The sequence below is a fragment of the Benincasa hispida genome, chromosome 11, assembly GCF_009727055.1.
Source record: "Benincasa hispida cultivar B227 chromosome 11, ASM972705v1, whole genome shotgun sequence".
NCBI lineage: Eukaryota > Viridiplantae > Streptophyta > Magnoliopsida > Cucurbitales > Cucurbitaceae > Benincasa > Benincasa hispida.
The window spans coordinates 66,026,753-66,054,088 of record NC_052359.1 but is presented as its reverse complement, the minus strand read 5'-3'; the positions used below and the strand labels follow the sequence as shown (position 1 = coordinate 66,054,088).

General features: G+C 35.4%; 1 protein-coding gene across 2 annotated transcripts; it reads right to left on the bottom strand.

Moving 5' to 3' along the window:
• Window positions 1-228: 228 nt before the first annotated feature.
• LOC120090317 (ubiquitin carboxyl-terminal hydrolase 8-like) lies at window positions 229-15,439 on the bottom strand. 2 transcript variants are annotated; one of them, XR_005485511.1, is made up of 13 exons: window positions 14,942-15,439; window positions 14,294-14,497; window positions 10,880-11,021; window positions 8,560-8,619; window positions 8,373-8,468; window positions 6,346-6,690; window positions 6,126-6,266; window positions 5,866-6,036; window positions 5,274-5,531; window positions 3,665-3,813; window positions 1,962-2,287; window positions 1,133-1,406; window positions 229-819 (listed from the first exon to the last, which is right to left on the bottom strand). XR_005485511.1 is itself a non-coding variant. In XM_039047892.1 (13 exons), the coding sequence occupies exons 1-13, from the start codon at window positions 15,256-15,258 to the stop codon at window positions 706-708; spliced, it is 2,832 nt and encodes a 943-aa protein (XP_038903820.1). In that variant the 5' UTR covers window positions 15,259-15,432; the 3' UTR covers window positions 229-705. The 2 variants fall into 2 exon arrangements, 1 of the variants encoding a protein (XP_038903820.1); XM_039047892.1 differs by having other exon boundaries at window positions 1,727-2,287; window positions 14,942-15,432.
• Window positions 15,440-27,336: the final 11,897 nt, after the last annotated feature.

The window sequence follows — 27,336 nt, the reverse complement described above, 5'->3', positions numbered from 1 at the left end:
GGGTTATTGAGATTAACTTCTCGTCAGTGACAGAAAATTTATAATACCATCAGTATGGACATTTTTCCATGCCATACTACCTCCATTTGTTTTTTTTCATAAAAGAAGTATTTGAGAATAGTGTCCATAAAATGAAATAATATATCAAGTAATGTCATATCAAATGCGGAATGAAAGGAGTGTGTGTGTTCTACGGTAGAATTTAGAAATGAGAGAAAAACAAAGAGATGTGGAATAAAAACACTTCATTCAAGGTAAGTAAGTTAATCATTGACAAAGGGAAATCCCTTTGGATGGAGAATTAACCCCCACCCCCTCCTTAATTTCATACCATCAATACTTTACAGAAAATTAAGAAAGGAAAGTAACCAAAAGAGATGATGCCTTTTTCTCCATTCCAAAAATTGAAAGCTTGGCTGAAGATTTCTTTTTGCAGTGAGTCCTATATATACAAGGAGTTACAGACATACCTATGATGGGGGCAAAAATCTTATACTTCTCCCCAAAAGTGCTTTTCTTGCTGTACAGAAGTTTTCTTTTTCTTCTTTTCTTGTCTCCCAAACAGAATACAGTTGTACAAGTGACGATGTTGTAAGGGGAAGATATTGCTCCTAAACAAAGTAAACCAGAAAAACTCCTTTGGGGTTTGTAGGTGTAGGGTGTTGTCCAGCTAACCTTCAAAACCATGTGTAAAACTTTACCAGATTATACTTCTGGAATTCTTTTGTAGAATAAAACATAAGCAGCAGACGACTTTACAACATCTTCGCTGATAGGGAGAACTCGATCATCATCGAAGTCATACCATTTACCGCAGTGCTGCAGGGGAAGATGAAGCAGTGTCAGAAAGAATAAAATAAGATCATAATCAATATGGATAAAGATCAGATTTCAAATCTATTTAATCCCTTCTTGCATCAGAGACTTGGCCAATAGAGAACAGATTGAAGGGGAAAAAACTTGTCTAAAACAAGTACACTATTTGCATGTTTTTCAATTGTGCAACGTAAAAGCCATTAATCACAATATATTAGAACCTTGAACTTTTTAGGTTGTCTTTAAAAAAGTGTTTTTTCAGAGTACATGGAATAATAATTGTATACAGCTTCTAACTAATAGGAAAACCACTTACAAGAACATATGCAGTATAATGGCCTGCGCCCATCCCTCCATAGTGATTACTAACAGCATATAACATGTAACGATTGCTCAAATGGCTATTCTGATAAGCAATGTAATTTGAGAGATCTAGATCGTCTATGGGAAAATCAACAAATGTTTCCAACTTGTTCTTAAAAAATCGGCTATATGAAAACCTTTTGAGATGAATGACAAGAATCTCAGGCAACCTCCAGAGATCCAACTTCTTCCTGGCTTGCTGAGGCTTCTTGCATCTAGGACAATACCTACATAATTCACAAGAATTATTTCGTGTTTTTTAAACACCTATAAATTCATAACTTGGAAACCCCAGTGAAGATATAGGGATGAAAGCTATGCAAGCAAGTCTGAATTAAAAATAATAATAATAATAATAAATAAATAAATAAAAGAGGAAACAAAAGAAAAGAAAAGAAAAGAAAAAACATGATTATAGTCCAAAGAGAAATGTAACTGACATGCTTCAGAAAGGGGAACAAATCTTACCAAGCATGAAAAGAAAATAAACAAAAAGAAAAGTGAAGAGATTTTAAAAAAATAAATATGAGGGCACACACTAACTAACCACATATCATCAGGTCCTAAAGGTTCCTCCTTCAAGAAAGCTTCAAGGCACTTGTACAAATCAACAGACTCTTGAAGTCTTCTTGTATGTAAATTTGGTTTGGAAACATCGGGCAATGAACTCATTAGACATGTATCATATTTATTAACCATCATGTCGGGCCACATAACAATCACATCCAATCTTTCAGTTGACTTGGAGATAACTAGAGGCTCATCCAATTTAATCAAGGTACCTTCAGAAGCACCCATCTGATGAGCCAAATAGAATGTGAAATCAGCAGGCAAACCAGAGTTTAGAACATTTTCATCATTTGGACTCTCGTCGGTATCCAAGTTTGTCAGGCCTGAGGCATCATCCATCTCAAAGTCATCATTAGCAGAAATGCCAGCTTCACCGTCACAGTTCCTAAGTGTATCCTCTGCAGGCATTTTTAACGGACCAAGAAATTTAAGAAACAGCTGACGAATATCTGATTCATGACAAAAGTCAGGCACTCTTGCTACAAATGGGGCTCCAAATGTTTTCGCGCCTGAAATTAGCTTTCCTGAATTATCATGCCTGATCACCAAGCATAAAATTAAAGAAGAGAGATGCAGAGGAGGTTAAGGAGTGTTAACATGTGTAAAGATTGCAGCAGTGAGGAATATTTAAGGCTCTATTTAATAACCATTTCAGTTTTTTGTTATTGATTTTACAGTTTTTTTAAACACAAAATCTTATACGTGTAATAACAGTTTTTAGTTTTCAGCTTTGAAAAATTTAGAAAGATGGAGTGTTTTAGAGAGAGAGAGAGAGAAGTATGCAAAGACAAATAAATATTTAGAGCCTGAGAATTTATTTTAAAAGGAAAGGAAACAGAACTTTCTATTGAAATGATGAAAAGCTCAAGATACAAATATATAAAAATAAGACGACCAACCCTTCTACAACAAAGAGGAAGATTTATGCAGATAACTAAAACGATCCAATTTAGAGACGGATAAAAATATTTTAGAGCGAAAAGTAAAACATTGTAATTTTAGAAACATGGAAGAAAAATATTTAGTGGGAAATTAAAGAGAGATGTTAGGGAGAGAATATTAGTTAAATTTCATAAAAATATTAGCTAGAGAGAAAGAAAGAAAAAAAAGGCGAAGGAAAATAGATAAGTTTTAGAGGGGAAAAGGTTAAATAAAAAGATCAATTTTAGAGAGAGAAAAGTTAAGAGTCATATGTTATTTTATTATAATGAATGTGTAAATTGATATGATAGAGCAATATACATAAATAAGATAAATAAAAATTAAAAAAAAAATTGTAGTGAGAGAAAATAGTTCAAGAGAAAAGTTGGAGATTTATTTAGTAGAGAGAGATAAGGAGAAATTTTAGAAATAAATAACTTAGAGAGAGAAAATTTTGGGAAACATATTTAATTTTTGGAGAGAGATTGGAGAGGTGTGTTATAAAGGAAAGAGAGATGAAAGTTACATAAAGATGAGCATTTTAGAGAGATAAAAAGAGTTATGAAGAGATGGAAAATTCAGAGAGAAAAAGAAGTAAAAATTATATAGCGCTGAAAGTTAGAGAGATTTTCTAGAGAAAAATTATTAGAAAAAATTGTTGGGACGAGATATGTCGGAGGAAAAAGATAGGTATTAGGAGAAAAATGAGTTTTTGAAAAACAGAAACCTGTTTTTAAACTACTTTTTTGGCTTTCAAAATTTACCTGTGATTTCAAAAATGTTTTTAGAAAGTCAAAAGCAAAAAACAGAAGTGATATTATCATTAAAATGAAAAACAAGATTAATACGAAATGACCCAATTTACCCTAATCCTATTTCATCAAAATGGTCATCAAATGGGTTGCCTAAGCAATTCAAATGAAGATTGCTTCAGGAAAAAACATAACTCGAAGGCAACAATGACAGGTACACATTAATATGAAAAGGAGCTTACACTTCCGACTGCTGATGCATGTAGACAATCAACTTGGATGATTCATCATCTCTTGGTAACCTATAAGCAACAAGCTTGTCTTCATTCCTAATCAAGGCTAGTGAATCAGATGGATCCTCCAGAATACGACAGATGCGATTCTTGTATACCTGCTCATTCACATTAGACATATAAACCAGATTAATGACATTGCAAAACACAAACACACAATTTATAGTATAATGAAAATTTAGCTCACGAGTAGGTTAAATGATCAATAAATTTAGCTCACGCGTAGGTTAAATGATCAATGGTCCATACAATGGTTCAAAGTTCAATATGGAAGGCAACCAAAAGGAATTCTTTGAGATATAACTCAACATAAATAATAAATTAATCTAGAAACCTCAAAATTATCTGCATTGCTCTTGAAACACAGAATTCACATCTCTTCCCAAAATTTACGACTCACTTTTGGACTCCAAACTTTCAGGTTTTTAGTCGTTTGCAAATAATTCTTTTTCCAGAGAAGACTAGATTCTTCTCTCTGTTTTTTAGTCGTTTGCAAATAATGCTTTGGGGAATCTTAATTCTTAAAGTCGCAAAAAAAAAAATTCCTGGATGACCGTTGGCTTTATGCATTCAGTGGTCTGCTCTGTGTAATAGGGATTAAACTTGGATCATGCTTTAGGGAGATGTCACTTTATTACAAATATTTGGTACAAATTTCGGTGTACCTGATTAGCCCTTTTTCCATCTTTATTTGGGTGCTGATCAGCTCAGATGCTATTTCTATTCTAATTTAGTTAGCTAGTTGTTCTGGTTCAAAAGAACCAATTCTTTATATTCTTGGTTTTCTTTGGCTTGTTGGTTGATTGCTTAGGAGCCAAATCTCACTATAAATTGAGCTCTCTTTGTATATTCTTGATGTTCTTGATGTTACTATGGCTCCTAGAATGGGTGGTCAAAGTATGGCTAATGTTTTTAAAAAGACGAAGACGAAGGGTTATGAAACTTTCTTCTATATTACCTAAAGTACTTGGTTTAAGATAAGAAGGATACTATACACTGGTGCAGAGGATATTGGAAAGATTTTGGAGTGGCTCTCGCTCCCCTATGGATGTCTACTAAATTTAGATATCTATTATCTATTATCCTCAATCATAAACAATAGGAGCCACAATCTGCAACATCTTTTTTGTTAGTAACGTTGTTCTGGACTTGTTTCTGGTGGCCCTCTCCTAAGTGAAATTCTTGTGTCTGCATGTGTGTGTATTAAATGCTTGTGGGCTGAAGATGCAAGGAAACCAATCAATACAACTTCTCAATCCCATATGCTTTCAACCAGAGCCTCGCATCCCATTACCATATTAACAAAAAAAATAATAATAATATCAACTCACTGTTTTCTTCTTCTTTTCTTTTTCTTTCATTATTTCTTTTCTTTTCTTTTCTTTTTTTTTTTAATAAAATACCAACTTTCCATGAGAAAAAAATGAAAGAATATAAGAGAATGTATATATAGTATATATACCCACAAAATGGAACACCCTAAAAAAAGGCCTCCAAAACTACTTATACGTCAAAAAAGTAAGTCGCCGTATGTCGCTATACCAATTTATAAGCATACCTCAGCTACCAACAGGGTCTCATCCGCTCTCAAAGAACAAGCAGTGCTTAAAGCATCAATAAGATCTTTCAATCTTCCAGACTTTGGCACTGATATGGTAAACGTAGAAGGCAATGTAATCCCATCACATGAAATTACCATCAGGGTCATACTACGCATTGTTGTTGACGGCAATGGCAAAGAAAGGTACATAAATGGATCAAATGTAACTGACAACTTATTGCAAGCAGGGCACACCAATGTTGACCGGTACTGACCCTACAGTTATAAAGAGAAAAAAGGAAAGCCAGTTGAGAGCTAAGGAATTCCCCAGCAACAGGTAGATGGACGAGAAACACTTATTCCAATCACTAGACTAAAAGAAGTGAACTTCTTTATGAGACCTAAAGAAGTAATAAATTAAAGATCAACCGTTGAGAACCTAGTTGCAGGGAAGCAAAGGCCCCAGTAAGTTAATTACAAAAGCAAATCAGGACCTTGGCTGCATACTTGTATGTAAACTTGCAGCAGAAAAACTAAGATTAAGGAAGAGAATGAGCAAACCCTTGGGCAAAAAAAAACTTAAGAATTCTGGCAAACTGAAAAAACCCACCTGGCACAAATCAACTATAATAGAATCATTACGAGCAAGGTGATTTTGCCAATATTCTTCTGCTACTTCTTCGTCTTCGCGGCCCTCTACATCCTTTGCTTCGAAATATGGCTTGGACTTAACACGATTTAGATCTTCATGAAGGCCATCCAACAAAAAAGAAAGAAATTCCTGCACATTATATGTTTAGCATGCGTTTATGACACCAGATAAAAGGAGGAAGATCAACAGTGCAAACAAAAAAGAATGACTAGACTAACCTGGGAATCGTGCTGATTATAACCACTGAACTGGGGAGCAAAATTAGCAAGTTTAAGTTTAAACATTCTTGGAGGCACTGACTTCGAGCCAGGGGCCCAAAGTTTCCTGAGCAAGTCTCCAAATGCTAAAGCAAGTTCTCCCTAGATAGATATGACAAGTTAATTGAATGGGAAGAGCCGTTTTAAAACGCCTAATAGGGCCACATGGATAATAACTTACTTTCATTCCCAAAGGATTTTCATAATTTATCTCCTTTTGGAAATTTCCAAGGAAATAATCAACAAGCTTTGGAGTATGCACCAAGCATTGAAGAGCACTATTCATGAAGCAAGTATTCCCGAGATTCTGCAATCCTGTCAAACCCATGGGACTGGCTACCCTGAAACTGTTTCCAGCTATCATACGGTGGGATTCAGACAAATGAAACTTCACTTTATCCGTAATCCCATTTATGATAATGGGGGACTTTTCAGTCTTTCGCTGTTCTTCAGTTAGCTTAGCATCCTTCCCATATCTACCCATCTTACTGTCTAAAATTCCATGGACTTGTAACTCAAGACGGACCTGTTTAAGGACAATGGGTACCCATTATGCAAACAAAAACCAAATAGGATCTTGTAGAGAATTCTATGATTCTTTTGTATGAGCCACCTCAAAACAAATGGAAAAATAGAGAAGCATACAAAAATAGAGCCCAACCAGAAGGAGTCCAACTAAAACAAAAAGGAGCTCCAATTTAGTAAAATAGGAACTATAGGATAACTACAAAAAGGCCTTATACACCCAAAAAAAAAACAAAAAGAAACATGGAATCTAACAAGGGAGAACACATTCACCTTACGCCCTCAAGCCCTCTAAAAATTCTATAGTTCCTCACAACCTAAAAACCCCCCACAAAATCAGTAAACTTCTCCATCTATGTAAATTGGAAGCCTTTGGACCTAGGAGGATTAGGTATTGGGAGCTTCAAATTACATAACAAGGCTTTCCTGTCTAAGTGGTCATGGCATTTTTTTGTGGAGCCTCAGCCTTGCGGAATATGGAGATTTAAAAATAAATAAATAACTGAAACAACACTTTTCATTGATGAAATGAAATGGCACTATTGCTCAAATTACAAAGAGACTAAGTAAATACAAATATGAATATTAGGGATCAACAGGTACACCCAGCATCTCAACTAGGTTGACACGCTCATAGACCCTCATCGCATCCCATAACATAAATATATCGATAACATTAGAGTAAGTATTCGTATGGTGATTGTAAGGAAGTATGGCCTTCATCCTTTTTAGTGGCTGCAAGTGGTGGTTTTAGAGATTACTACGTTGGGAAAGGTTCGAAAATTTATTTTTGGAGTGTATGCTTTGTTTCCATGGCAATACCATCTCTAGACAAAAGGATGCATTCCGAGGCCATTTTGTGGCCTCGGTGTTTCCTTCCTCTAATCCTTCTTCGATTTCTTTAGATTTTTGTCATCCTTTGTTTGATATAAAGGCAATGGATGTGGTTGAAGTATCATTGAATCAATCACTCTCTTTAATTTTTTCTAAGGATACAAGTCCGCCAATATCTTTAATGAATTCTTGGCGGCAACAAGGGGTCCACCATTCACGATCATTTAGCCTAAAAGGCTGATTACGTAACCATAAAATAAACAAATTATTGCAAATCTGAACTGATCAATGCAAAGAATAAAGGGAGGTTTCATGTGTCCCTTTGGGCTTCTGTTTCGAAGCTTTTTTGTAACTATTCTCTTGGTAGCATTTTACTTAGTTGGAACTCCTTCCTTTAGTAGGGGTGTGTTATTGGGCTTGTATTTTGTGCAGCCTTGTTTTCTTTCTTTTTTTCTCAATGAAAGTTGTTGTTTATATCAAAAAATCTAAAGCATGTAAGAGCAGGGTTTTATCTACACTAATTAATGAAAAGGATCAAAACCAAAAGGATCAAAATCAAACCGGCAAAGATGGCACAGTAAAGGCTTCACCATGTATAACAAATAATAGTCTCCCAAAATAAACAAATATTGCTTAATTGTAAGTTTAATCATATTCATCTAGGATGATACAAAATCTTCTTGATTAAACGGAGGGCGGAGGAAGTCTATACGTGCATACCCCACTTCCAGAAACTTCCATTATTGATTCAAATTCAGTACCAAGGTTTTGCATAGCATTTGACAATGAACTCAACAGAACATTGAAATAACTATTCAGCTCCTATTGCTTGGATACAGATATACTTGCCTCTTTGACTCGTTGAACAAGTGAATCATCAAGAAAATTGTTCGAGTTATTTGTGAAAAGTTTATTTGTTTGCCCTGAGAAGTCCCAAATGTGAAACTGCCAATTAGATTAAAGGGGTAAATAGATATTAGTACCATGGAACAAGAAGTTTAACAAAACTTGCAATGTTAAATGTACGCTAACTTACCAGTTCAGAGTTTGAATTGAAAATTATGGAAGCTCTATTATAAAAGTCAGCTGAGTTGTCCTGAAAAGACATTTTCTATCAGATACATAATATACAAATAAGGGGAGAAAATGGTAAACAAGAAATTCTCAGAAAGTCGCTTTTTTTTTTCCCAAAGAAATAGATATTTCATTAAATAACCGAAATATTACCAAAGAGGATGGGATAAAACTCAAGAGCACAAAAATGGAGTTACAAAAAGGTCATCCATTTGGCCAAAAGTAATGTTACAACATAATCAGAAAAAGGAGGAAGATGTTTACACTCTACACCAACACGTAGCCATAAGGATACTGTTTAAGAAGGCTTCACAGGTATATGCGGTCTCATTGAGAATCGTATTATTCCTCTCCAACGATAGATGTTTATTTTGTTTAATTCTATTTTTCCTCAGCTTGGAGTTATACAGTCCATAGTACTTTGGTAGTGTACCTTAGATGTTTGGGTTGGACTCTCGCTTTGGTTGTAATTTTGGTTGTAATTTTGATTGTGTTCCTTTAGTCTTTTTGGATATGATGGAGGTGCTAAGGGGATATCAACCTAATTAAGATGCCCGGGTACACTTCCTGATCCTTTTCAGTTTATTGTAATTTGAGCATTAGTCTCATTTCATTATCTTAAAGAAGAGACTTGTTTCCTATTGTAAAGAAAATGATAGATTCCAAAGGAAAGCTTTCACTATATTTATCCAAAGAGTTTGATCTCATTCTTGAAAGAATGCCCAACAAAAATGCTTGAAATAAGATCCAAGATGCTTGTATGCATGGACCACCTGAAACTGGCGTGCAAAAAATTCAAAAAAAAAAAAAAAAAAAAAAAAAAAAAAAACTCAAGAATTTAAACCTAGAATTAAGATGTGGGATTGAGTCTCTGTTGCCCGTCAACAAAATCGGCACCAAGTTGGGGAGAGAGCATGCAAGGGACCTTTTTTTGTACCACATTTGACAGTTGATAATCGGATATCAATCACCATTTTAAGTTCAGAAAAACAAAATTTTCGTGGCTAATCCAAAGAAATCGGAAGAGTTTAAATCCCCAAAGATTTGGGCAATGTGAAAATGGTTGGAAGTGATGATCTCCCATCTCCTAAAGAGAGTCAGTCCCAAATTTCCAAGGAGCAATGAGTGAAAGGCAAGCGATCAATATGGGGGAGAGAGGACATTTTGACAATGACTGGACCAATCAAAACTTCTGTTTGAGGTAAGTCAATAATTATGAAGTAGATAAAAGGAGTTGAAATGTGTAAAGATAAAAGGGAAAGAACCTTCAATGATATCCAAGTTCTTGTAAGCAAAGGTAGGTTGCCCACATAACGAGGATACCACCCACAGCACTAATGGAGTGTAAGGTTCCCCACCCAATAGATGAGGAGCTCCAAATCAACCTTTCTGGTAGCATGACGAAATTTTGAGTCTTGATAAAGGATCACTTCTCCAAGATCCCAGGCCACAAACATTATAGAATACCAGCTTCATGGGGCATCCAAATGGCCCTCCTTTTGAGACTTCTGTATGGATTTATCATAGTTGCAGGATTCTTTTGTTTCTATTTTGGGGTGGGGATGGAGACTATTCAAGGACCACATTAAAGGAGAGAGACTGTTTATTAATAAGGAATTGACAGGTTTTATTTCTTTATTAAAAATGAGAGGAAGAAATACATAAGAAAAGAGCACAAGACGTTCCAGAATGTGATCAACAAAGGTAAGCTCAAGAAGATTCCATTTACAGAATAAAAGTGCACATAAATTAAATTTTGTAGATTTTGAATTCCTTGCCCAAGTAGAAGACAACACTTCCTTCCGTTCCAAAATTTACAAATGGGGTTTGGTTGGAGAGGAATGCATTTTAGCAAGGAAAAGTTTGAACTCTAGAGAGTCTTTTTTTAAAAGGAAAATTTTTGTTGGAAAGTATGGTTAGAGACGAATAGTAGAGCTTTCTAAGAGAGCTAATGTAGGAATCAAATAGCTGGGGCATCTTCACTGGCTCTCTTTGGTGTTTTTTATCAAGGAAATTTATAATTATTCCTGGCTCCAATACATTAATTTTATCGGACCTCTGTCGCCAATAAGCTAGAGCTCCTTTTAACCTCCTTGGGCAGCTTCAGGGAAGATAGCTTATCTTCATTTTAATGGAAGTAATTCTTCTCTAACAAAGATTTCATCCCAAATATTTTACACATTGATTCTGTCCCTTTAGATGCAAAGAGATAGTAATCAGAGTCTAAGTAGGTAGATTTTCAGTATTAGTAACTAGTGTTAGAGGCAAGATAGAGAAATCACCTTTCGGTTTATCTTCACAGTTAACAAATTTGTATTCCGTGAAACCAAGATCCTAATTTGCAAAGGAAAAACATCCTGCAATGTATCTTCAGCTCTGAAATGCCGGCCACCATAATTCGATGTTGCTTCAAAGTCATTATGCCTATCAAATCAGGACATATCAATACAATACGCCACAGCAAAAACCAGCCACATTCAATAGGAATGTAATGTCTCACTCCATATAAAAGCCAGAAAACTCACCAAATTCCAGATATAGGCAGGAATAAAGCTGTANCAACGCTCCCAAATATTATGCTATTGAATTTAAAAATTGGTTCCTACCTAGTTTTGTAAAATTTAATATTTTATATTTGGTATCACAAAATAAGTTTTGCTTCTCTATAAAACCACCATATGTGAATTCTTCCAATCACTTACACTTCTCCAATTCTACTGTTTTACTGTATTTGTTGACTCGTGTATGTCTAATTCTTTCATGACTTGAACTTATCAATCAAAAAGAGTTAAACACTCATAGTTCTTGTAGCTATTTATTGTTAAATTATTTAAATTCAACGAAGCAATTCGGTGTATATGAGAAAATGAATTCAGTAGTTTAAATTACCAAAACAACTCAAGAATTTATAACTTTTTGTTCAGTCTCTCCCCCTTTAACTCTTGTCTCAGGTGTTTGTGAAACCAAAAAAAAAATGACAAGCTTTTTTTAAAAAAATAGAAACATTTTATTGATAAATAAAAATGAAAAACATTTCATTGATAAATGGGAAGGGGGAAGGGGGTAGGAGGAAAAAAAAGCTTATTACAACAAAGACCTCCAATTAGAGATTATAAATAAACTAAAATGAGCAAAAAAATTACTTGGTGAAAACGCAGTAGATAGAACCAAATCCAAAAGGCGATCAAAAGAGGAGAAACAGTCTATAAAAGACAGTCATTGTGTTCGACCCAAAGAGTCCAAAAGAACGCTTGCAAAAGAGCTAACCAAATTGTCTTTTTAGGACCACCAGGAAGCAAGAAGAACAAAAATATTATTGGAACAAGGTAGTGACCACCCAAAGAGGCAATTGTTGCTCTCTCTCCAAGTTATCCACAAAAAAGCCCGAATGAGATGCATCCAAAAATTCTTTTTCCTTTTTGTGTAAGGGTGGTCATTGAGAGACTAATTAAGTAAATTGTTGGTGTCATTTGGAATAATAAGGTGCCAATTTGATGCAACCATCAAATCTTTCCAAAATCTTTCTCGTACACCATAAGAGGGCATTAAACATATATAGCTCCAAAGGATTTATCTTTGCCTTGGAAAATTCTTGCATTTTTTGTTTCCCAAATCTTTCACAAAACAGCTCTGACAATGCTAGACCAGAAAAACTCCTTCGTTGAATGGAAAGGATAATCGACATCGACCAGCAGCATTCTAGTCCAACCATAAGAATTCAAAGGGGGAACCAATTGTTCTTAGTCCAAAAAAACTCTATGGTTTCACTCTTTCCATAGTACCTCAAACTCTACCATTTTATATATTGATAGTTGACTTGAGTAGAATTGTTACGTTACATATGAAAGACAAAGAGGTCAGGTTTGGCGTTTGAATTTTGGTATGAGCAAAAACTAATTATGAACCAATCTTTTCTTTTTACGAGAATCAAATTTTTCAATGAGAAACGCTAAAGAGAACAAAGGAACATACAGAAACAAAGCCCAACCAAATGAGCCAAAACAAAGGCTAACTAACTATACAAGAAAAGGGCTCCAATTCCAAAGAGATCACGGGAAAGGAAAACGTTGAACTAGTGCCTTCAATAAGGAAGCTAAGTTGAAAAAAATCCCTCTCTTTCTTTCTTTCCCTTTTTTCTGGGGGGGTATTAATAAGAAGCACCTTACTAACCCTTAAAGAATGAAAAAGAGGGGATAAGACATACTCCCAAAACATCAAATTATATATAGACACGCACACACACACATCAAAGCATTCCAATTGGTGCCAATAGCTCAAAATAGGATAATTACAAAAAGTCCATAAAGAGAGCTCCATTTTGACGCTAAATCATAAAATATTTCCAAAAGACATCATTATAGATAAACCAATTGTGTTATGTGTAGAAGTTCTGCGAATTTATAACCAAATTTCCTAAAAGAAGAGCTTTAATAGCAGTACTCCACAGGAATTTATTCTGCCCTTTGAAGAAGACTTACAAAAAACTTGATAATTCTTTCACCTTGACTATCAAAAAAAAATTGGCAATACATATCACCATTAGAGGACAGACTTCCAGTTAGAGGTGAGATGTTACACTGTTTCATTTTCTTATATGCACAAGATGCATGCAGCAACTAAAAGATATTTGGTTGAGTGGGGGGGTTCCCTGTGATATTTGGACATCAACAATTATCCTTCCGCAGGTTCACTACTAAACCTAGAAGATATTTGGGAATTATAATGACTCTTCCATTGGTATTCATTCCCTCGCACCAAAGAGATCCCATGAAGACTGTTGACCTTCTTAGGAGCTTCTGTTTCCATATTTGTTTAGAAAGTTGGGTGGGTAAGATGATATTTTTGGGAAGAGGTGATTAAAACCATTTTGGTAGAAAATAACCTTGAAGCCTCGAACATCTAGAACCTCTTGTCTTTCTCCTTTCTGTTCGCTAAGTTATCTGTTAGATTATAAAGGCAAATCCATTACAAAGTTTCTACATCATTATCATAACAACATATATCTTACGCTTTTATTTTCTAGTTTCTTGAATTCAAGCTAAATTGTAGAGTTTTAGACACTGTCTCTCTTTAATTATAGAGAGTAAACGACATCTGGAGCTGCTGAACTTTCCAATCTTTCCCATATTTCCAAGAGATAGCCAGAGTGCTTCCAGCTTCCTCCTTCGTGAATCTACATCACCGCATAGCTAAAAAGGCTGTATCTTTTAATACAGGCTTCACTTCGTTTTCAGTTCACAGATATCTACACCCCTAAACAATTTTTTAACTTTGTTGCTGGACATGCATTTTTCCGGTAAGTTACTGCTAAAATATTTGTGTAAGACCATATGCCCTACTACAGGGAAAGATGAGGAACGTCTAGAATACCGCATTTTTCTTCAAAGTTTCTAGAACTCCGCATGGGAGTTCCATAATTAACTAATTAGAAGTAAAAAAGAAAAAAACGACCAGCCAGATGATATTTGAATTCGCATTTCCCTTTGCCTCCATGTTGAGAGGGGGAAAGAAGAAGAAGAAAAGGCTATATTACATTGACCATCATATATCATTAACTATGAAACGTTGGAGAGGATAAATGGTAAATCACCAATACATGATCGCTCGTAAGTTTATACTGTAAAGGGCCCTTATCTATAGATGCTACAAACAAAGGGCAGTAATTATAAACAAATAGCAAAAGGATCATGCCTCACCGCTTTAGGGCCTGCAACCACATGGCTTCTCCAATCAGGGCGTATTCACGACCAGAAAACCCCTCTTCCGCACCATTATATTCTTTGTGAACTTTTTCTTTCCTCAGCTCCAACAGAATTCCTGAATCAGCATCCTCATCTGATGACACACTATATAAAACACCTACTACTTGATCACTATCATTTTGAGTTTCCTGCCACCACCTAAAATCCGTGCAAAAGCAAAGTTAAATTGTGAAAGAGGAATTGGCTTCTAAATGCACTGTCTAACTCAACCAAAACCAATTTACATAATCATAAACCAAACAAACCACTTAGTTCCCAGTTATGACACTATAAAGGTAAGAAACAGCGAGAAATCTGAAAAATAAAAGAATGAAATGAAAGAATAAACGCAGATTCCAAACTCCCAGATCTTCCAACCAATAAAATTCCATCCACCCCCCCATGCAATCCAAACTACACTAACTTACAATCAAACCAATCACAGCTAAACTCCCAAACGCGCCAAAAACAGAACAACTAGCCCAACTTTCACAAATCCAAAACCATCAAAATCCCAAACCCATTTCCCCGTTTGTATTATTAAATTTCATGACCCTCGAAGTAAAACAACAAAATGAGCAACAGAAAGAACCCCATCAATACCTGAAGGGAACAAAATAGACCTTCTCGCCATCATTATCGTCATAATCAAAATCATCAAGCAGGCGGGGGCGCTGCGGGGGTCGGGAGCGAGAACCAACATCGATGTCCCAAAACTCATCGTCATTGGGGAAGAGATCGTCCATGGTGAAAAGGGCTAGGGTTTTGGAGGCAAGAAGACGAGCGAGGGACTTGCAGAGATGAAGAGTCGAAAGAGATAGACGAGAGAGGTTGAGGAAAGAGAGAAAACGGGTGGGTTTGAGGTTGAAGTTGAAGAAGGAGAGAGGCGAGAAACGGGTGGCAACTGATAATCGGGTCATATAGCAACAGTGGCTGGCCAAATCACAGTAAAAGGTATTGAATCGCCATGGAATCTGCTTTTTTCATTGGTAGCTCTTCCAAAGGGCCACATCTCTCTTATTTTGCTCTCTCTTGATCTTCTTTTTTTGCTTGTGGTTGATATGCATTTCAAGAAAGTTTGGCTCTTACATGGTGAGATAACTTCATAGAATGAGACCTTTCAAAATAAGTGGAGTCACCTCGAGAGGTTTTTGTATGGATGACTCGAATAGAGGGAGAAAATGAGATTTGAAATAAGATTTGATCCATCTTTTGAAAATGAGTTTTAACCCTTTGTTGACGTCAAATGCAAATGGAATTATCATAACGAAACTCTCTCGCATACGCTCTCTGATTCTCTCGCTCTCTTTCCTCTCGCAAATAGCTTCCTCTCTCCCTTTCTCTCATAGTTTTGCTCTTCGGTCTTACTCTCTAGTGCTCCATCTCACTCTCTAACGCTTGATGTCGCTCTCTGCACTCAATCTTACTGTTTACTCTTGCTCTCTCGTTTTCTCACTCTCCAACCTTGCTCTCTGCTCTATGTCTCACTCTACAACACAATGAAAGAGAAAGAGAAAAGAAGAAATTGGCTGGAGAAGAAAAGCTTGGTCTCGCTGGATAAGAAATGTGGGTTAAAGAAGAACGTCTCGTTGAAGCTAGTTGTATGGTCTCACCAAAGAAGATATGTGGTCTCCATGGAGAAAGAGAATAAAAGGGTGGTCTCACCTAATGGAAAGTGATAGAGAATAAGAAGAAGAAAAAAAGAATGAAGAAATTGCAAGGAAGAAGGAAGAGAGTGAAACTAAAGGTATTTTTGTAAAGTTGCTTGATGATGTTATAAGCAAAATGCCAAAATTCTCAAGTTTTAGAAAATGGGGCAAAAACCATCTTAGGCTTAAGATATTGGTCTTTTAATCATTTTTTTCTAACTCAAGCCAAGCACGTTGTATTTTAGAATTTCTATAATTGATCCACCAGAAGTGAAGACGCATGGTTGACCTACGACCTAGGCAAGTCACTTACTTTTCTTTGATCGCTTTTGAAATAGAAGATTGTCTCTACATATTGATATTTTCCTAAATCCCCTGCGACATGAGCACATCTTACTCGTCTTCCACCGCTTATGAAAGTGAAAATTCTCCTTACAACCCAACATATGTTTATCTTGCATGCTATATCTTCACCGTTTTGCTTCTTACGAGAATTTTTTAGGACACTCAATGTCAAACTACTCCAAGCCAGGCATATTTAACTAGTAGTGGGCTTATGTGATCGAATAACCAGAAAAAAAATGTGTACATTGTTGGTGTATACTATATGAAGTAACTAAATTTAATTAAATTATCATACACTAGTTTCCCATTAATATTAAAATTAATTAAAATTTCCCACACAGTAATTATTCTAAATTAGATAGCTGAGAATGAATGTTGAGTACCAAAAGTGAATATTAATGAAAACTCATGAGTAAAAGTATAATGTTTATAAATATAAAGACCAGATGAAGACAAAATTTAAAACTCGCAAATAAAAATGTTAACATTTTGAAACCAAAATACTATACGAAAATTATACTCAAAACCTCGAACAAAAAGAGTATTTTTTTCGTAGTTTTAAGAAAATTAGAAGTTAGTATACACAATTAGGAAAATTGTACAAAATGACCCAATAATCCACAACTTTTCTATGACTAGCCCATTCCTAAAGCCTTAATTACTTGTGACCTTTCTACTATGTGAAAGTCCTCAAATACCCTCGTTTGAAAATCCACTTAAAAAGCACGCCTCTTACAAAATGAATAATCCTCCACATTCCCTCCCGTGCAAAGCTTTTCTCAGTCTTCTCTTGATTTTTCTATCATCATCCCCGAGCGTTTTGAACCATTTTCGCCTTCATTTCAACTTTGTCTCCACCATTCCTGTAATCTGAAAGGTATGTTACTCTTGCTCGTCGTTTTCTTAATGTTTAGCCACAACAGAAGGTGTATAATTGTTCAGTACATGGGCTAGGGTTCGTATAGCTTTTAATACTATATCGCATAGATTTATATAATCGAGTGTATAGCTTTACCAGAATGTATAGCTTTTAATACTAGATCATATAGCTTATATATAATCGACTACATAGCTTTTAATACTAGATTGTATGGTTAATATAATCGACCATATAGCTTTTAATACTAGATCATATAGCTCATGTATAATCGATTTTATAGCTTTTAATATTAGATCGTATGGTTAATATAATCGATCGTATAGCTTTATATAATTTTCGTATAGTTTTTAATACTCGATTGTATAACTTTTATACTAAATCTTATATCTTTTAATACCCAATCATATATGTTTGCTAGATTTAAGATAGTGCATTCAGTCCCAGCTGAAAAATATTTTCCTGCTACCATATCTTGTTTGGTCCACATTGTCAAGATAAATGCACTTATTAAGAAGAAGTTAACCGAAACACAAATGGGCGTGTGTTCGTAAAACATGCTTTGGTCGGACGTCAACCTTATATTCAATGGTCAGCTTGTGTACCATTTATTTTAAGGGAGGTCACCAATAAGAATCTAGATGTTGTAAGTTTCAGCATCATGGAGAAGAAGATAACATTCATACGAGATGATTTTAATTTGGTTAGAGGGTTGTGGGCGACCGAGAAAATATTGGAAAGGGATACCATGTAAGAGTTAACTATAAGCATGCGAAAGCAATCGGGATTCTAAGTATTCTAACTACATTAATTTTAGGATTAAAGCATGCATGTTCATAACAAAGTATTATGGTTTCAAAATATAGAACCTTTTTAGAACTTTAAATTGATCCAATCCATTGCACGAATCTAATCACGAATACTTCATGGACCTCCACTAGAGTCTTCTCCGTTATTCTCCGACCTTATAACGGATTGTGTGATCCAATTATGTGAAAAATTTGGAGGGAATTGAAAGGTCACAAAGAGTTTTAAGTGAAGAACATATAAAGAACAATTCTCTTTTAAAATTCAAATGGCATTAAGAATCTTTAGCCAATTTTTCTCCTATTTATAGAAGATTAACATGAAATCTAATTGCATTACAAATTGACAACAAATAACATGCATGAAGTGGATTTTGAGGTGGTGATTATAGTGGGGAAAGTAGGATAAATCCACTAACCCAAATTTTTCATTTTCAATATGAATTTCTAAAATTCAATTTTTAAATGAAAATTAATTTTAATTAAAATCAATTCATTTAAATAATTTTAAATAAAAAATAATTTTTAAAAATAATTTAAAATAAAATTGATTATAATAACTAATTTTAAATAAATAATTAATTAAACAATTTAATCAATGATATTAAATTAATAATCAATCATCAATCCCGATCATAAATCCCTATTCATGTATACAATATTTAAATCACATTCTAATATTTTCAACTCTCTTAAATGTTTAATTCAACAATTAACTATGATAACGTCAATTATATCGCATATAATTAACAATAATTCCCCAAATTGAATTTGAACGTTTCAAATTCTCTCATCACATCGTCCTAAGATTTAGTCCGTTATGAGCTAGCAAAGGTATCTAATGAACCTATAAATCATGAGCACCAACGATTCGAGATTAACCAGCTAAATTCTTTAACCTAATTAACTAATATTCGTTAACTATCGAGACACTCCACTAAAGCCCAGTAGTTGCAATCTCCTCGTTGTAGATATATTTCTGTCCACTTGATTTAACCACGATTAGTAAGTTGATCATTAATAGATTTTTCATAATTACAACTAGGTCAAAATTACCGTTTTACCCCTATAATTATATCTTGCTCCTTAAGTCCATTTGATTCTCTAATGAACAATTAGTTTGTGGTCCAACCATCAAACCAAGTCCCTTTCAGGCCAATGAGAGAGCGGGACTCCTTGTTTGAGACCTAGAGTCAACACTTAAGAGAATAACCTATTTATTATCCCTAAAATTGGGTAGGAGCGGATTCCATCTTGTAGGACTATGTCCCCAGCTATCTACCCAGTCTTACCCTTAAAAATGGAGGCTTTTTAAGTCGGCGATGTTGAGTTACTCTCACCCATGTAAATTAAAGGATAATCCCAAATAAACAAGAGTTTGTAGTTAGATTAGGATTAAGATCGAGTTACGTAGGTCATCGAATTGAAATAATCAGTTTTATCGGTAAATGGCGTTATAAAGTAAAAGTGACTATTTCGTGATCCAATCTTATGCAAACTCATTGCATAGGATTTCCCCCCTCACATATCTACACATGAACTATTCAGGATCATATCATTTGTACCAAATACAAAGTGGATTGCATCTATAGTGTCCCCAGGTTAAGATACCCAATCTTATCCCTATACATAGACTACTTTGGTTATATACTCAAATTTGAACCACTTTTATGTCTTCATATAAAGTTTAAGTATTCATGTTATAGCCAGAGGTTCTTAGTTTATTGGATTTAGGGTAAAAATGGTGCAATTCACATATTCAATAATATTTTTACTAAATAATCTAAAAAAAAAACTTTAATGTCAAATATAATATGTTTAATATTTACAAGCCACGAGTTTTAGGACATACAACCTAACATACCAGCAGTGAAAGGCTACAACATCTCATCCCTGGACCAAAGATAGATATCGAACCAATTCTTTGCAAGGATGTTGAGTTTCCATTTGAAAGATGTCGTGCAGGTTGCATTGGCATTATACATAGAAGTGTTGGCGATGGAGAAAGACGAGAAAACCCAATTCTATTTAAAGACATTTGGGATCATTGATGACACTTAAATCTTTAGACATTATGACTGGTCCTCGATCATATTTAACGAACATTGGAAAGTTTGAAGAACATTTTGTGCGGGGAAAAGTAGACACACAATTTAATGAGACGATCAAATCTCAAACATGTCACATTTTATTGCATAAAGGGATTTTCATATGCATTCCAGGCATGTACTATTCCAATTGATTTCAATATCAACTTATTTGTTATGTTGTATACTAACAATGTTTGTCTATTTAGTGGTGTAGGTATGGGCTTACGAGATATTGTCCTCATCTGGTAAGTTCATAGCTATCAACGTCAACAAGAATGCAATCCTGCGTATTCTGATGTGGACATGTTCTCAAGCTCCACCATGGAAGATGTTAGAGAGGGATGGCTTCCGACCCAAAAAAATAAGAATATTTTTCTATATACACGATCATTTAACTTCAGATGTGAGATCGTTTAGCTAAATTGGACAATCGTATATCTTGAACTGGATGATCATCTATATTTAATTACAAGATCGTCTAACTTAAACTAGGCGATCATTGACGTTTAACTACTGTTGGGATTGGTCTCCTAATTCTTCCGGAGTCTCGTTGTTTGTAATATATATATCGTTATGAATAAAATAAGAGTTATTTTATCTGGCATTTATTCATATCCAATAAACAAAGTTCCATGGTTATTGTATGTAAACTTAAGCATTTATATGAGATATATAAGTGGATCATGCCTTAAGTGATAACCTAAATAGGTCTGTAGTATAAGGATTAAGGAGGGATACCTGAACCTGGTGACACTACGAATATGTCCCGCTTTATAGAGGTTTGCAAGTGTTGTGAACTATTACAGATGGTAGATCCTGACCATTCATGTGGAGACATGCGAGCGAGGGTGTCCTATACAAAGAGTTTGTATAAGACCGGACCACGAGATGATTCGTCTCTGTATATAACTTCGTTGATACTAGAGACCTAGATCTCACCTAAACGACCATACATGACATGAACTCAATCCTGAGTGTTTTGGGAACTCCTGTCTTTAAGGGCGGTCCTTTGATTGGTATGGGTGAGAGTGGTCAAATTGCCAACTCAACATGCCTACCTTTTTGGGGACTTGTCTGATTTGAGAGCTGGGAACTCAGTTACACAAGATGGAATTCACTCCTTCCCCGAAGCAGGGCTAAGTAGATAGATTGCTCTCTTAAGGGCTGATTTTGGGGCTTGAATATAGTGGCCAAAACTTCTATTTGGAAGAGGACTTAGTCATAGTAGGACTATAACTTATGTTCATTAGAGGGATCAATGATACTTAAGGAGTTAAATGTAACTACAGGAGTATAATGGTTATTGGCCCAACTATACTTATGGACGATCTGTGAAGGGTTATTGCACTGTTGATTGGTTGATATGGACACATAATATATCTATGGTAAGGAGAGTTCAACTGTCAGTCTTTAGTGGAATGTCTGGTAGTTAACGGATGGTGGATCCCGTGACTAAAGAATTTAGTCAGTTATTCACGTACCGTTGGAGCTTTGAACTACAGGTCCATAAGGTCCCCTTAGTAGCTCAATAGATTCAAGTTGAGAATCTGTTCTTGGTGTTGATTTGAAATATTCAAATTGACAAGAGGTAATTTGATTATATTTGATATGATCGTGTGATGTATGAGATACATCGAGTGGAGGATTAATGTAAATGAGATTTATATTAAGGACCATGAAATAGAAAAAGAGCTATGGTTTATATGTTTCAGGAGATGAAATATTAAAACTATAGGTTATAAATATACTATGGTAAGTTGGTTATCATATATATTTATAATAATATTAATTATTGGATAATTATCTATTTTTCTCTAATATCCAATTGAGTGGGAGGTTATTGGTGGTTTCATGGTAACCGTGAGATAAAAGGAAAAATGTTTTCCTAAATTTAGCGGTTGTTGTATTGAGATTTCTATTCTCAAAAAGTTCTCAGTGTGGCTGTCAAGTGAATAAGATTTACTAAACGACAGCTGAAAAGAGACTAGACGATCATGGAGTATTTCTATACGATACTTACTCAACTGGCTGATTAGCTAAACGATCATGAAGCTTTTACTAAACGATCTTGCAACTTCTTCTAAATGATTAGACATCGTCTATACAATAGATTTGGCATCTCCCACTAGCTCAATCATTTACATGATTGTTCTCCTCCGGTCTCGTCCTCTAACCAAGTCCACACAGAGCCCACACTTCTGGATTCTCACACCAAGAATACTAAGATAGCCATTGTGGTGGTGTCGTACTCAACTCAACATTGTTGAGGTTTTTGGAGGTCATTCTTGGTGTTCGTGATCTTGGAGATCGTTGTGATCGTGCAGTGTTGCGGTCGTGGTGTACGAGCATTCGTGTGTTGTCGTCTGGCTGGTTGGTTGAGCATTTGTGATCGAGGGATCTAGATGATTCTTCAAAGGTATGTATAATTCTATCCCTTGATCTATAGAAAAGCATGCTGTAATTTCGTTGTATGCATAGCTGTATATAGAGATGTCCACAGGCGGGGTGGGGCCGGGGATGCCATTCCCCATCCCCGTCCCCGCTCTCCATTTCACTCCCATCCCGTGAAATTCCCCACGGGGATCAGGGCGGGATTCCCCGCGGGGAATTTTTTCCTGTTACCTTTTTTTAATAAAAAAAGTCAATTAATTTAAATCACTAATGTGAGCAAATTTTAATTAAATAATTAACTTTATCACTAAATTATTTATTATGGTTAGATATGACAATTTGAATTTAAAGATAAATTACTCAAATTTTTGGCTTAAAAAAGTTGATTAATTTTTTTTAGTAGAAAGAAATAAATATAAGTCAAATTATTTACATATACAATCTAAATTTAAACATATTCATTATATTTCCCAAAAATAATCAAATTTGAAGTTTAAATGTAATATTTATATAATAATAATAATAACATAACATTAGATTACATACTAAATAAATATGTAAAAGTTAATTGGGGCAGGGACGAGGAATGGGCCGGGGCCGGGGCCGGGGCAGAGGACGGGGAATGCATTCCCCGTCCCTGTCCCCGTTTAGCTCACGGGGAATTTTTCCCCATTCCCCACCTAATTAGGGAATCCCTGCCCCGTTCGGGAATGAGGCCCCGTCCCCGTGGGGAAATTGGACATCTCTACCTGTATGTTTCCGTTTCATGATTGTAATTATTGTTATTTAAATACGAATGAAATTTTGAACGATCCTTCCGCTGCTCATGGAAATTCTCATGTCCGATTTCCTTCAACTACACGGTCGTATATCTTAAACTACGTGATTGTATATCTTAAACTTTGTGATCGTATATCTTAAACTACGTGATCGTGTAACTGACTGGTGATATATTAACTATTTTCCATTTATAATCGACTTGTTATCATCTTTTACATATAGATTATTGTTATGTCGAGACCTATACTGACGACAGAGGAGATGAGGTACAAAAAAAATAGACCAGATGTGATCCAAGCAAGAAGATTAATTTATAAGGATGTCACCAAAAGTGGTGATGTTGATCTTGGAGCTGATCAACACTCCTTTGACCAACTCCCCTCAAACATTGAATTTGGGGAATTTGATCACGATGAGATGACTGGGGAACATAGTGATCTGTTCAAACACAAGATTACCAACCTTCCCCCTAATTTCCTCATCCAGACACATGTGATGTGCAATGTATAATGTGTGAGAAGGGTCAGGTTGATTATTCAAACAAGCATTCTAAATCCTCAAGAAGATGCAAGCATTCAAGGTCTTATAAGATCTTGAAAGGGGAAATATCTGATGATCGCAAGGATTTGGCAAACTCGATGGCTATTGTTCGTCAGATGGGTGAACGCATGAGCCACTAACTGAATGAAATCAAGCGGATCGTTCAACAAATAGAGATTTGTATTTCAATGTTCCTCATATTTCATTTCACTAAGTGATTGTCTAGCTAATATGATTTTAAATGATTGTGGAAAAATAATGATCATCCAAAACATCTTAAGATGAAAAAACTAGTGAAGTTCTCACATGAAGAGGTGAAAAGGACAAAAACCACCTTTATCATTGCTAGTTAATAAAGAAAATACGTACGTGATTGAAGAGTCCATAATATCAAAAAGTCGAGTCTCAAGCGTCCTTAGAGAATGTAGGCCAAGATGTAACTAAATTGAGCCACCCACTAAAGTTGTAATTGAAAACCCTTTGGTCCCTATTCCTGAAATTAAGCAAATGAGGGTTTGATTGTTTTGGGATTGGTGTCCTAATTCTCCCGGAGTCTCATAGTTTGTAAATTGTACATATTGTTATGAATAAAATATGAGTTATTTTATTTTGCATTTACTTATATCCAATAAACAAAGCTCCATGGTTATTGTATGAAAACTTAAGCATGTATATGAGATATACAAGTAGATCATGCCTTAAGCGAAAACCTAAAAAGGTCTGTAGTATAAGGATTAAGGAGGGATACCTGATCCTGATAACACTACGAATACGACCCGCTTTGTAGAGATTTGCAAGTGTTCTGAACTACTATAGATGGTTGATCCTGACCATTCATGTGCAGACATGCGAGCGGGGTGTCCTATACAAAGAGTTTGTATAAGATCGGACCACGAGATGATTCGTCTCTATATATAACGTCGTTGATACTTTAGACTTACATCTCACCTAAACGATCATAGGTGACATGACCTCAATCCTGAGTGTTTTGGGAACTCCTGCCTTTGAGGGCGGCCATTTGATTAGTATGGGTGAGAGTGGCTAGATTGCCAACTCAACAAGCCTACCTTTTTGGGGATTTGTCTAATTGGGGAGCTAAGAACTCAGTTACACAAGATGGACTTCACTCCTTCCCCGAAGCAGGGGTAAGTAGATAGATTGCTCCCTTAAGGGCTGATTTTGAGTCTTGAACATAGTGGTCACAGCTTTTCTTTGGAAGAGAGGACTAAGTCATGGTAGGACTATAACTTATGTTCATTAGAGGGATTAGTGATACTTAAGGAGTTAGATGTAACTATAGGGGCAAAACGGTAAATTGGCCCAACTGTACTTACGAGTGATCTGTGAAGGGTTATCGCACTGTTGATTGGTTGATATGGACACAAAATATATCTATAGTAAGGAGAGTGCGACTGTTGGTCTTTAATGGAGTGCCTGATAGTTAACGAATGGTGGATCCCGTGACTAAAGAATTTAGTCAGTTATTCACGAATCGTTGGAGCTTCAAGTTACAAGTCCATAAGGCCCCCTTGGTAGCTCAATGGATTCAATTTGAGAATCAATTCTTGTTGATTTGAAATGTTCAAATTGACAAGAGGAAATTCAATTATATATGATATAATTGATGTGATGTATAAAATACATCAAGTGGAGGATTAATGTAAATTAAGTACCATAAAATAGAAAAAGAACTATGGTTTATATGTTTCATGAGATGAAATATTAAAACTATAGGTTATAAATATAATATGGTAAGTTGGTTATCATGTATATTTATAATAATATTAATTATTGGATAATAATCTCTTTTTCGCTAATAACCAATTGAGTGGGAGGTTATTGATAGTTTTATGGTAACCGTGAGATAAAAGGAAAAATGTTTTCCTAAATTTAGAAGAGTTGCTTGATTCGAAAAGGAACTTACGGAGATGCTGTCAAGTGAAATTGTTTCACTAAACAATACCTCATAGAGAGACTAAACGATTGTGGAATGTCATTAAACGATTATTCACTCGGCTGGTCGTAGCTATATTATCGTAGGGCATTATCTATACGATAGGTTGCCTTCTTCTACACGATTGAGCATTCGTCTATACAATAGACACTTCTCATCTCCCACTTGCTCAATCGTCTACACGATTGTTGTTCCTCCAGCCTTTTCCTCTAACCAAGTCCATACAGAGCCCACAACTTCTAGATTCTCACACCGAGAATACCAAGGTAACCATTGTGGTGATGTCCTCACTCAACTCGACTGAGTTCAAGGTTTTGGAGGCCGTTTGTTGTGTGTTCGCATTGTTCGTGTGGTGATTGTTGTTGATCATGTTGTGTTGTGGTCGTTGTGTTCGAGCGTTCGTGTATTTCTGTTTTGGAGACTGGACGAGCGTTCATGATTGAGGGAGTTTGAAGAATGAGTCTTCAAAGGTATGTATTTTCGATCCCTTTATTATCTTGAAGCATGTTATAATTTCTAATTGTTACATGACCTGTAAGTTTTTGTTTCTTGTACTGTAATTGTTTATGTTCAATTTCGAATTGAATTTGGAACGATCATTCCACTGCTCATGGAAATCCTCGTGTCTGATTTCCTTTAATTGGTATCAGAGTCAGGTTGTTCTAATATTTCAAATTTCACTTTTGTTTTGAACTTCTTTTACAATCGTAGTGGGTTTTCTGCATTGCGTTTAAGTGTTAAATGCATTTGTGGATGGTGTTGATGAATATTTACAAGTTAATTGCCTCTATTTAAAGCTTTCTTTTTTATTACAAAGTGTTAATTTGTATAAGACACCACTGCTTGTATGTCTCCATATGAATGCTCAGGATCAACATCAGTCGTAGTTCACAACACTTGTAAACCTCTATAAAGTGGGCCGTATCCGTAGTGTCACCAATATCAGTTATCCCTCCTTAATCTTTATACTACAGACCTTTTTAGGTTATCACCTAAGACATGATCCACTTGTATATGTTATACACATGCTTAAGTTTTCATATAATAACCATAGAGTTTTGTTTATTGGATATGAGTAAATGTAAAATAAAATAACTCTTATTTTATTCCTAACAATGTATACAATTTACAAACTACGAGACTCCGGGAGAATTAGGATACCAATCCCAACAATCTTTCACTTGTTCTAATGCCTCGGGAGACTAATGTACAATACATGAAAAATACAAGTATAATATACAATAAACAAGGGCATAGTCTATACTCTAGTATCATCTTCCACTTGCCCTAGACAAGATGCCGCATGTCCCGTTGACCTAGACTCTCCAGATGACCCTCGAACACTTTAGTCGTGAGAGCCTTTATAGACGGATCAGGAACGTTGTGCTTCAACGCGATCTTTGAGACTATCACATCACACAATGCACAATCTCCCCGATTAACGTTTGATATGCTTGCCTCTCCGATGACTCTAAGGTTCCTTCGAATTTTCCACAGCCCTGCTGTTATCACAATAAAGAGTGATCAACAAATCCATATTTGGAACAACTTCCAAATCTATAAGGA